The sequence below is a fragment of the Bubalus bubalis genome, chromosome 15 (genome assembly GCF_019923935.1).
Source record: "Bubalus bubalis isolate 160015118507 breed Murrah chromosome 15, NDDB_SH_1, whole genome shotgun sequence".
In the NCBI taxonomy this organism is placed as follows: domain Eukaryota; kingdom Metazoa; phylum Chordata; class Mammalia; order Artiodactyla; family Bovidae; genus Bubalus; species Bubalus bubalis.
Window position 1 is genome coordinate 80,431,752 of NC_059171.1, and position 11,953 is coordinate 80,443,704.

The window sequence follows — 11,953 nt, forward strand, 5'->3', positions numbered from 1 at the left end:
TGTATTCCTGATGTATCCGTGGAGAGAGACGTACTCCATGGCCACCTGCTCCTCCACAGTCTTGTTCTCTCCCTCGCTATCCTGATGAGATGGTGGATATGACAGTCTCCTTGGTTTCTCGATCTGAGGCTCCTCTTCCGGGAGCACTTGGGGTGGTTCTGGGTCTGAGCTGCCCTCGAGACTGGCAGTGGGAGCACGGGTGGCTTGAAGGAAGGGACAGATGTAAGAAGAGCAGACAGGACGGGTGGGAAGGGGTTTGGACATGGAGACGGTGGTACCACGTGGGAGGCTGACTGGCTGGGCAGATCAGCAGCCCCTGCAGGGCAATGACTCTGATCCCCTCCTCAGTCTTGGTCCTCTGCACCTGCTGCTTTGACCCAAATTCACCTCGAGTGGGAGGACCTTTGGCCATAAGCAGGTTGAGGCCCAGCCATCCCTGAGAGAGCATGAGTGAAGAGAGCCAGGGGCCCAAGGGCAGGACACCGATGGTCCCCACCGAGGAGCATGGCTGGCTGATGCACAGTCAGCCCGCATCCTGGGCCTCAGCTGGTCCCGTGGCAGGTACCTGTCAGGGGCTGCCCCTGGGTCTCCTCAGGGTGACAGGCAGCAGCAGGCGAGGCATGTCCCTCAGACAGGAGCCCCTGAGCAGAAAGGGCAAATCTCCTGGTTGACAAGGGAGACGGGGCCCCTGGGGGCGGGGAGGGAATATCCGGAAGGACCGTAGACATCGGAGGCTTCAAGGTTGCTGATGAGTCCCCACAAGGAAATGTTTCAGATGCGGGCACTCCTGGTGCTGGGGGTGCTTTCCCTCCAGCCAGTGCTGGTGTGTGGGCTCGGGTGACGAGCCGCAGGGCCTCCCTTCTAGAAATGTGGAGCCATGGGACTCCCAGTCCCCGGGAGACATGATGGCATGTGGTCCATGCTTCCTAGCATAGGCACTGGGCTTCTGGCTTCTTCTCCACTAGTTCCTCTTCTCTTGTCACTGCCCTCTACCTCTGTCTCAGAGCTCATACAAGTTAGAGGTACTTGAATGGAGCATGTTCCAGATCTTCACACAGGTCAGCCTTGAGGTTGGGACACCACAGGGAGATCAGGGGTTTCTTGTGGAGTGTGAGGGCCACGAGGAGACAGCCCCAGACCACTCTGAGCCTCATGCTCTGCCTGATGGAGAGTAGGAGCATGTCTTCATATAGGATGAAGGCTTGAGCGAGGCGAAGCCACTGTGTGTAGGAAAGGGCTGCAAGCTCGTCACTACCCAGAGCCATGCTCAGCCGAGAGCCAGAGGTGCTGGAAGGTGGGAAGGGTGGCCAGGACTCATGCTGCTCAGATGAGAGACCAGAAGTGGCTACAAGAGCCACACACTTGCTGACTTGTGCCCTGGCTTTCCTCACCTACAGGTTCAAGCCCTCACAGGGATGATGCTCCTCTTTGCCTTCCTCCTCTTCATGGGATTGCCACTGGGCTTCGTCGAGCCCTGTGAGTATCAGTGCTTCTGTTTCTTGGAGAGGATGAGACTTGACTTTATTGGGGTCATTTTAAGGGTCTGAATGGACTTTTCACCGTTTTAGCCAGCTGAGATCTCCATCTTAGCAATTGTGCAGTTGGTGAGCACAGGGTGTCCAGGAGCAGGGGGAGGGTCAGGATGGAGGGAAGCCCCTCTAAGGACCAGTGGACGCAGGGCCGCAGGGTGGGCGCGGGGGAGTCTCTGGCTGTGGCCCTTCCTCTTTGGAACAGGCGGGCATGGCTGGGTGCAGGGAACTCAGGGATGCTTTGGCCCCTTATGACTACAGGCTCTGCGTGAAAAGGTGGGTCCATCAACAGAGCAGAGGCTCACAGTCCTGACAGCTGGGAGCTTTCCTGAGAACCTGTCTCTGAGAAGAAAAAACTCCTGGGTGTACCTGGCGTCCTGGTGTCCAGGAAGCTCGTGCTGCCCAGGCTCAGAGCCCACTGAGGACTGAGCTGTGTAGCCTCAGGGAGTCCTTGAGGCTGAGGGAAGGGGCCGGCTGCTGGGCAGATGCAGTGAGTGGCAATGAAGGAGGAGTCTGACTCCGTTCTCTTTTATCTAGGGACCTTTAACGTACAATGCCATGAGTGTATCGTGAAAAACACCTTCCATTGTCCAGTTAAGAGAACGTGTCCTTATCATATTAGGCGCTGTTTTACTGTCTCCATGCGTAAGTACCAGATTACCTTCTTACTCCTTAATGAGTCACCCCACCAATGCAGTTTTAAGGGGACAGCGCCACTCTTTTCTCTCTCTGTACCCACCCTGAGACCATGTATCTATGTTGAGGCTCAGCGCCCCATTAAAGGGCAGGCAGTAATAGCCTCTTGCAGAGACACATAGCCTGCCACGTGGGCCCATGTGTCCACAGGTGTCCTGCCGTGTCTTCAGGGGCTGGAAGGACTGCTGCCACTCAAGGCCTCCACTCCTTGGCCATCCCTGGTCAAGGAGGTAGATTCCCCAGTGCAGCTTAGGCAATTCCTTGTTTCCCACAGGAGCGTGGTCCTCAGGCAAGGTTTCCCAACAAAGCAGGCCCAAAACGTGGATGCACCTTAGATCCCTCAGGAAAGTGCTTACCACCCAAGGAGCTGATGTAGAAGGGCCGTGGCGACCGCAGACTATCAGCAGAAGACCATACTATAGGCGCTTTCTTGTTGAGGGTCTGTATGATCTTTGGGACATCAGCAAAAACATATTGCCTGGTCTCCATTCATTTCTGGGTCCCTAGATTCCTTACGACAAATAATGAGCAGAGCGACTCCTTTGTATAGCTTCCTTACAAGGGACTGTAAACTTACTTAGGGAGGCCAGGTGCCTAGATAAGTTGGCAGTGTAGATGGAAAATCATCTCCAGGTGAAGTTGTTCATGGGGTAATGAAAATTCTAGTGGTCTTGAATATTCTTGCTAACTCAAGAAGTTTAGGCACTGGGGACTTCCCTGGTGGTCCAGTGTTAAGAATCTACCTTTCAGTGCACGGGACATGGGTTCAACGCTGGTTGGGAAACTGAGATCCCACACGTGGCAGGGCAGTTAAGGCCGTCTTCTACAACTAATGAGCCCTCATGCTCTGGAGCCCGTGGGCCACAAGGAGAGAGAAGCCTGGGTGCCAGAAGGAAAGCTCCCACATCCTGCATCTAAGACCTGATGTGGCCAAAATCATGGAATGCATAAACATTTTTCAAAAGAATTTAAGGCCTTGTAACAAAGAGGAACCAGATATCAAATTGTCAACATCCATTGGATCATCGAAAAAATTAGAGTTCCAGAAAAACATCTACTCGTGCTTTCTTGACTATGCCAAAGCCTTTGTGTGGATCACAGCAAACTGTGTAAAATTCTGAAAGAGATGGGAATACCAGACCATCTGACCTGCCTCTTGAGAAATCTGTATGCAGATCAAGAAGCAACAGTTAGAACTGGACATGGAACAACAGAGTAGTTGGTTCCAAATCAGGAACGGAGTATGTCAAGGCTGTATATTGTCACTCTGCTCACTTAACCTATACGCAGAGTACATCATGAGAAACGCTGGGGTGGATGAAGCACAAGCTGGAATCAAGATTGCCGGGAGAAATATCAATAACCTCAGATACCCAGATGACACCACCCTTATGGCAGAAAGTGTAGAAGAACTAAAGAGCCTGTTGGTGAGAGTGAAAGAGGAGAGTGAAAACGCTGGCTGAAAACTCAACATTCAGAAAACTAAGATCATGGCATCTGGTCCCATCACTTCATGGCAAATAGATGGGGAAACAATGGAAACAGTGAGAGACTTTATTTTGGGGGGCTCCAAAATCACTGCAGATGGTGACTGCAGCCATGAAATTAAAAGACATTTGCTCCTTGGAAGAAAAGCTGTGGCCAACCTAGACAGCATATTAAAAAGCAGAGACATTACTTTACCTACAAAGGTCCATCTAGTCAAAGCTATGGCTTTTCCAGTAATCATGTATGGATGTGAGATTTGGACTATACAGAAAGCTGAGTGCTGAAGAATTGATGGTTTTGAGTTGTAGTGTTGGAGAAGACTCTTGAAAGTCCCTTGGACTGCAAGGAGATCCAACCAGTCCATCCTAAAAGAAATCAGTCCTGAATATTCACTGGACGGACTGATGCTGAAGCTGAAACTCCAGTACTCTGGCCACCTGATGTGAAGAACCGACTCACTGGAAAAGACCCTGATGCTGGGAAATATTGAAGTTGAGTGGAGAAGGGGACGACAAAGGATGAGACGGTGGGATAGCATCACCACTCAATCCACATGAGTTTGAGTAAACTCTGGGAGGTGGTGATGGACAGAGAAGCGTGGCATGCTGCATGCAGTCCATGGGGTTGCAAAGAGTCAAACATGACTGAGCAACTGAACTGAACAAATAAAAGTTTGTGTGCACCAGGACTCATGTGAAAGGAGCAGTGACCCCACAAGAGACCAAGGCAGACTTGCTTGTGAATGTTTGAGAGTCTCTGGCAGAGGTGTGGGTTGACAGTGGCCTGCTGTGGGGTCAGGGGCACAGGCCACAGCAGTCCTGGGAGGTGTAGCGTGTTGGCTTAAATCCTCTTGGAGGAGCGCACCATTAGCCTGACCATAGAGCCTGCAGCCTATCATAGACACTACAGACTCCAGGACTGGGCTGCTTTAGACCAAACTACAGTGAGGGAGCACCACCCCACCCATCAGCAGAGAATTGGATTAAAGGTTTGCTGAGCAAGGCCCTGCCCACCAGAGCAAGACCAGGTCTTCCGCAAAGCCAGTCCTTCCCATCAGGAGGTTTGCACAAGCCTCTCATCCCCATCCATCAGAGGCCAGACAAAATGAAAACCACAATCACAGAAAACTAATCAAAAAGATCACATGGATCACAGCCTTGTGTATTTCAATGAAACTCTGAGCCACGCAGTGCAGGGCCACCCAAGGCAGATGGGTCATGGTGGAGAGCTCTAAGAAAACGTGGTACACTGGAGAAGGGAATGGCAGACCACTTCACCATTCTTGCCTTGAGAACCCATGAACAGTATGGAAAGGCAAATGATACTGAAAGATGAACGTCCTAGGTTAGTATCCAATATCCTACTGGGAAGAGCAGAGAAATAGCTCCATAAAGAATGAAGAGGCTGAGCCAAAGCAGAAACAACCCTCCATTGTAGATGTTTGGTGGTGAAAGTCTGAAGCTGTAAAGAACACTATTGCATAGGAACCTGGAAGGTTAGGTCCATGAATCAAGGTAAATTGGATGTTGTCCAACAGGAAAGTGGTCAAACCGGAGATGGCAAGAGTGAACATTGACATTTTAGGAATCAGTGAACTAAAATGGACGGGAATGGGAGAATTTAATTCAGATGACCATTATATCTACTACTGTGGGCAAGAATCTCTTAGAAGAAATGGAGTAGCCCTAATAGTCAACCAAAGAGTCCAAAATGCAGTACTCGGGGGCAGTCTGAAAAGTGACAGAATGATCTTGGTTTGTTTCCAAGACAAACCATTCAACGTGACAGTAATCCAAGTCTTATGTCCCAGCCACTAATGCCAAAGAAGCTGAAGTGGAACGGTTTTATGAAAACCTACAAGACCTTCTAGCATGTGTGCATGCTAGTTGCTTCAGTTGTGTCCGACTCTCTGCAATTCTGTGGACTGTAGTCCGCCAGGCTCCTCTGTTCGTGGGATTATTGAGGCAAGAATACTGGAATGGGTTGCCGGGCCCTGCTCTAGGGGATCTTCCCGACCCAAGGATCAAACTTAGATCTCTTACATCGCCTACATTGGCAGGCAGGTTCTTGACCACTGGTGCCATCTGGGAAGCCTCACGAGACCTTCTAGAACTAACACACACACCGAAAGATGTCCTTTTCATCATGGGGAATGGAATGCAAAAGTAAGAAGTCAAGGGATATGTAGAGTAATAGACAACTTTGTCCTTGGAGTACAAAACGAAGCAGGGCAAAAGCTAACAGAGTTTTGCCAAGAGAATGCACTGGTCATAGCAAACACCCTCTTTCAACAACACAAGAGGTGAGTCCACACGTGGACATCACCAGATGATCAATACCAAAACCAATTGATTGTATTCTTTGCAGGCAAAGTTGGAGAAGCTCTATACAACAGTAAAAACAAGACCCAGAGCTGACTGTGGCTCAGATCATGAACTGCTTATTGGAAAATTCAGACTTAAATTGTAGAAACTAGGGGAAACCACTCGGCCACTCTGGTGTGAGCTAAATAAAATACTTTGTACAGTAGAAGTGACAAATAGATGCAAGGGATTAGATCTGAAAGACCGAGTCCCTGAAGAACTATGGATGGACGGACGTTCATAACATTGTACAGGCGGTGATGACCAAAACAATCCCCAAGAAAAACAAATGCAAGAAGGCAAAATGGTTGTCTGAGGAGGCCTTGCAAATAACAGAGAAGAGACGTGAAAGACAAAGGAGAAAGGGAAAGATGTATCCACCTGAATGCAGAGTTCCAGAGAATAGCAAAGAGAGATAAGAAAGCCTTCTTAAGTGAACGGTGCAAAGAAATAGAGGAAAACAATAGAATGGGAAAGACTAGAGATCTCCTCAAGAACACTAGAGATACCAAGGGAACATTGCAGGCAAAGATGGGCTCAATAAAGGGCAGAAATGGCAAGGAGCTAAGAGAAGCAGAAGAGACAAAAAAGAAGCATCAAGAATACACAGAAGAACTATACAAAAAAGGTCTTAATGACCTGGATAACCACAATGGCATGGTCACTTACTTAGAGCCAGACATCCAAGAGTGTGATCAAGTGGGCCTTTGCAACCATTGCTAAGAGCAAAGCTAGTGGAAGTGATGGAATTCCAGCTGAACTCCTTCAAATCCTAAAAGATGATGCTGTTGAGGTGCTACACTCAATATGCCAGCAAATTTAGAAAACTCAGCAGTAGCCACAGGACTAGGAAAGGTCAGTTTTCACTCCAGTCCCAAAGAAGGGCAATACCAAAGAATGTTCAAATTGCTGCACTATTTCACTCATTTCAGATGCTAGCAGGTTGATGCTGAAAATCCTTCAAGCTAGGCTTCAACATTACAGGAACCTAGAACTCCCAGATATACAAGGTGTATTTAGAAAAGGCAGAGGAACCAGAGGTCAAATTGCCAACATCTGTTGGATCATTGAAAAAGCAAGAGAGTTCCAGAAAACCATCTCCTTCTGCTTTATTGACTACACCAAAGCCGTTGACTGTGTGGATCACAACAAACTGTGGAAAAATGTTAAAGCGATGGGAATACCAGACCACTTTACCTGCCTCCTGAGAAACCTGTATGCTGGTCAAGAAGCAGCAGTTAGAACCAGACTTAACAATGAACTGGTTCAAAATTGGGAAAAGAGTACATCATGGCTGTATATTGTCACCCTGCTTATTTAATTTATTCAAAGATTACATCGTGCAAACTTCCAGGCTGGATGAATCACAAACTGGAATCAACATTGCCAGGAGAAATATCAGCAACCTCAGATATGCAGATGGCACCACCCTAATGGCAGGAAGTGAAGAGGAACTAAAGAGTCTTGATGAAGATGAAAGAGAAGAGGGAAAAGGCTGGCTTAGAACTCAACATTCGAAAAATGAAGATTATGGCCTGCAGTCCCATCACTTCATTGCAAATAGATGGGGGGGAAATGGAAACAGTAACAGATTTTATTTTGTTGGGATCCAGAATCACTGAGAATGGTGACTGCAGAATGGTGAAATTAAAAGATGCTTGCTCCTTGGAAAAAAAAAGATGAGACACATCTCAAACAGCATATTAAAAAGCAGACACATCACTTTGCCGACACAAGTCCTTATAGTCAAGGCTATGTTTTTTCCAGTAGTCGTGTATGGATGTGAGATCTGGAGCATAAAGAATGCTGAACACCAAAGAATTGATGCTTTTGAACTGTTACAGAAGATCTTGAGGGTCCCTGAAACTCCAGTACTTTGGCCACCTGATGCAGAGTCGGTTTATTGTAAAAGACCCTGAAGCTTGGAAAGGTTGAAGGCAGGAGGAGAAAGGGGATACAGAGGATGAGATGGTTGAATGGCATCGTCAGTCAGTGGACACGAGTTTGAGCGAACTTCAGAAGATAATGAAGGACAGGGAAGCCTGGCGTGTTGTCTTCAAGGCACATGGGGCCGAAAAGAGTCAGATATGACTGCACGACAGAACAACAACAATACTTAGGGATGGAGCTAGTTAAGATAACTGTGCTTCGATATTTGGATGTTGAAAGCATGAAATCAGTGATTTTCATTTCTATTTCTTTTTTAGGTTTGAATTCTCGGGAAATACTCGTTTACAAGAACTGTACATTTAACTGTACATTTCTGTATAGAGCCCAAGAGCCTCAGGAAACCCCCAGAAGAAAGACGACTCATAGATTTAACAGTTTCTATTGGGTTAATTGTTGTGGTTCGAACATGTGCAATTTTGGAGGACCTACTAATCTGGAGAGGGACATCACAGTCGATTATCCACTTGAAGAGGATATCGAAGGAAATGCGCAATTGGTGCAGTCCACTGTGTTCCTAAGCATTGTCTCCATCCTAGTCAGGAACACACTGATGTGAGAGGCCTCCTTTGGAGGGGCTGACTATCTCCCCATCTCTCCCAAGGCAGCTGTCCTTTACTGTCTTGTGAGCCAGACACTGACCCCTGGAGCCCCTAGTTGATGAGTTCCCCATTTAGGAATTGTTACCAGAGAGAAATAAACACCAGAATTGTTCAGGTTCTGTGGACTCAGAGATTTCTTTGTGGTTTTAACGTTTGATCTTTCTTCCCTTCGGTAGGTGTCACCTCACACAACCTCTTGCCACTTTAGTGAGCAGAGGTGGAGTATTTTAGTAACAGCAAAAGCATCACAGGGCCTGGTCTACATGCCCACCTAAAGAGCGGCCCCAGGTTTGCTCAGACCGCACGCCCCTGAGGCACCCGAGCCTGCACGCTCCCAGTCTTCAGGTGGGGATGGCGGAAGTCGAGAGTGTGCTGGGCGATGCAGTGGAATGAGGACAGGCAGAGCTGCCATGGAGACTGTGCATCGCCCTGCGTGGTGCCGTCACACACCTTCTGCAGGACTCGAGCCGTCTCCCACGGTGGCGCCTGGCTTCCTAAGAGTGACAGAATGTTTCTCCAGATGCTGCCTACTTAGGAGGGTGAGGGCCCTAAGGCCAGCCTCTGACTGCCTTGAAGTGGCAGGTACAGAAGTCCAGGCGACTGCTGTCACGCTCCGTGCTCCCAAGGTCAGCATCAGAAAAAGGTGTTGACGGAACAGAAACTCAGACCATCTTTGCTCTCTTCCTCCTTCTACTCCTTTAAATCACCCTGAATTGAAATGACTGAGATAAAGCAGTGCATCAAATTCACATTTTTAACAGCACTCGCTGCCAATTTAAGAATCTCGCCAAATCCAGGATCATGAAGAATTCGCTTCATGTATTCTTCTGAGGCTTTTACACTGTTAGTTCTTATGATTAAGTCTTTGGGCATTTGAGTCGGTTCTTGTCTGAATGAGATAAAGGTCCACCTTCTTTTTTTCCCATGTGGCTAGAAAGTTGTCCCAGCAACATTCCTCGAAAACAGATGCTCCCTGTTGAATGGCCTTAGCCCCTCTGTAAAAACTCAAGTGACCACAGACATATCATTTCATTTCTGGACGCTGTGTTCAAGTCCATTGGTCTGTCTGTCCTTGTGCCAGTACCGTCCTGTCTTGAGCAGTTTGCTGTGCAGTAAGCTTAGAAATTGGCAAACGCGAGTCCTCCTGCCTTGTCATTCTTTTTTAGGATTACACTGGCCATCTAGGTTCCTTGCATTCCATGTGGATTTCAGAATCAACTTGGCACTTTCTACACAGATGAACATGGAGTTTTCAGAGCACGCATGTGTGCTCAGTACTTTCCGTCATGTCTGACTCTTTGCAGCCCTATGAGCTGTAGCCCATCAGGCTCCTCTGTCCATGGGATTCTCCAGGCAAGAATGCTGGAATGGGTTGCCATGCCCTCCTCTAGGGGATCTTCCCAGACCAGGGAATTAACTTGGATCTCCTGCATTGCAGGTGGATTCTTTACCCCTGAGCTGCCAGGGAAGCCCGGAAATTTCACTGGGATTACATCAAACCTGGAGAGTGATGTGAGGACAATTGTCTTGGTAGCAATATGCTCTTTTCTGACCCATGGATGCAGGAGGCTTTACAACTCTAGCCGTCTTTCATTTCTTCGGTGGTGCTTTGTGGTTTTCCCAGGACAGATTTGAACATCTGTTGCTGAACTAATTCCTAGGTGTTTCCCTCTTTTTGACACTCTTGTAAATGGAATGTGTTTCCTTCATCATTACAAGTGAAGAGAAATGCAATAGATTTTTATACCCGGCGCTTGGATCTTGAAATACTGCTGCACAGCTTTCTTAGAAATCATCCTTTGAAGTGATTTCCTTCGGGTGGTCTGTAAGCAGGATCATCTGATCCATCCGTAGAGACAGTTTTCCTTCCTCTTCTGCCTGGATGACTTCTAGTTGCCAAACTGCTCTGGTAGAACCTCCAGGACTGGGCTGACTGGCAGTGGTGAGAGCAGACCTCCTGTTCCTGGTCTGAGGAGGAAAACAGCCTGTTTTTCACAATGAAGTATGGTGTTAGCCCTGGGTTCTCATAGATGCCCTTGTTCCACTCCTGGCTTGTGCCGTATCTCTTAGCACAGCAATGGTATTGAATTTGGTTAAATGCTCCTCTGTGTCTATAGAGGTGGGGAGGATGTGAATTTTCTTTACTATGCTACTAATGGGGTCATTGTCCTCTTACGATGAACGGACTTTTGGATATTGATAAGCACGTGTTAACTGATCAATGAAAGGGGATACTTAGCCATTTGAAACTGACCCACAATCTGACCGGTGTCCAGGGTTCTACAAGCACCTAAGACCCCTCCTGCAAGGTAGGCAACTCCTCCCGCAAGAAAGCTGAGGAACACTTTGTGGAGACGTGACAGTTGTGGGATGCTCGGTCAACCCCCAGGGCAGCCAGAGGCAGAAAGCTTCCAGACACCAGCTGTCTGCTTAAATGAGCCACTGAGTGTCCTCAGGTTCGAGCAAGGTTCAAGCTAATACTCTGAAAACCCCCCCACTCCAGCAACTCTACACAATCCAGAACATGCAGAAAGTGCATTTCTGTGCTTGTAAAAGGGCAGGATGTCTTCAGGACCAGGAAGCAAAGCGCGACCAGGAGCAGGGAGGAGGGAGCACGGAAGCCAGTACAGCGCCGCCAGGGGAGGCTTGGGGCCAAGCCACCGAGCCTGATGGTCTGCTGGCCCCACTTCCCAGGGAAAGGCTTGAAGCACAGGACAAGAGTGAGATTAGGAATCGCAACTGGAACCCCACGGAGAGGCAAGGCTTTTAAAAGAAGGCTGAACTTGAAACACCCGTCAGCTGCATGTATTGTTTAATGTATTTATTTTTAATCGGAGGATAATTGCTTTCCAGTGTTGTGTTGGCTTCTGCCATATCTCAGCATGAAGCAGCCACAGGTATACATGGTTCCCTCCCTCTTGAACCTCCTCCCACCCCCTCCTTCCCTCCCCTGTAGGCTGTCCCAGAGCCCCACGTGGAGGTGAGACCTTGAAAACACTACACCAACATGGCAAGCTGCCTTCAGCACCATCAGGCGAGCAGCGAGCCTAGCTTTGCAAGGTGGCATGAGGACGAAGCCCCGGATGCCCGTTCCCTCCCGAGAACTGAGACAAGGCCCTCAAGGGGGTTTAGGCTTGACACTAGTCAGCCCAGAGGAAACCCGGGCTGAGCAGTGAGCACAGAGTGGCTCCAGGACAGTGACAGCCCTGGGCAAGAGATGGCACGGCCCCGAAGCAGACCCCAGCAGCGGGGAGCGCAGAGGGCGCTCGGGTCCCTGGCATCGGGCTTCTTAAAGGCACTACTGCTGCTACACTGAAAGACCCGAAGA

At 48.6% G+C, this 11,953-nt stretch overlaps 1 protein-coding gene across 1 annotated transcript; it reads left to right on the plus strand.

The window, feature by feature from the left end:
- Positions 1–1,400: 1,400 nt before the first annotated feature.
- LOC112579232 (glycosyl-phosphatidylinositol-anchored molecule-like protein) lies at positions 1,401–8,689 on the plus strand. The gene is made up of 3 exons (XM_025265586.3): positions 1,401–1,476; positions 2,067–2,174; positions 8,284–8,689. The coding sequence occupies exons 1-3, from the start codon at positions 1,416–1,418 to the stop codon at positions 8,580–8,582; spliced, it is 468 nt and encodes a 155-aa protein (XP_025121371.2). The 5' UTR covers positions 1,401–1,415; the 3' UTR covers positions 8,583–8,689.
- The last annotated feature ends 3,264 nt before the right edge of the window (positions 8,690–11,953 follow it).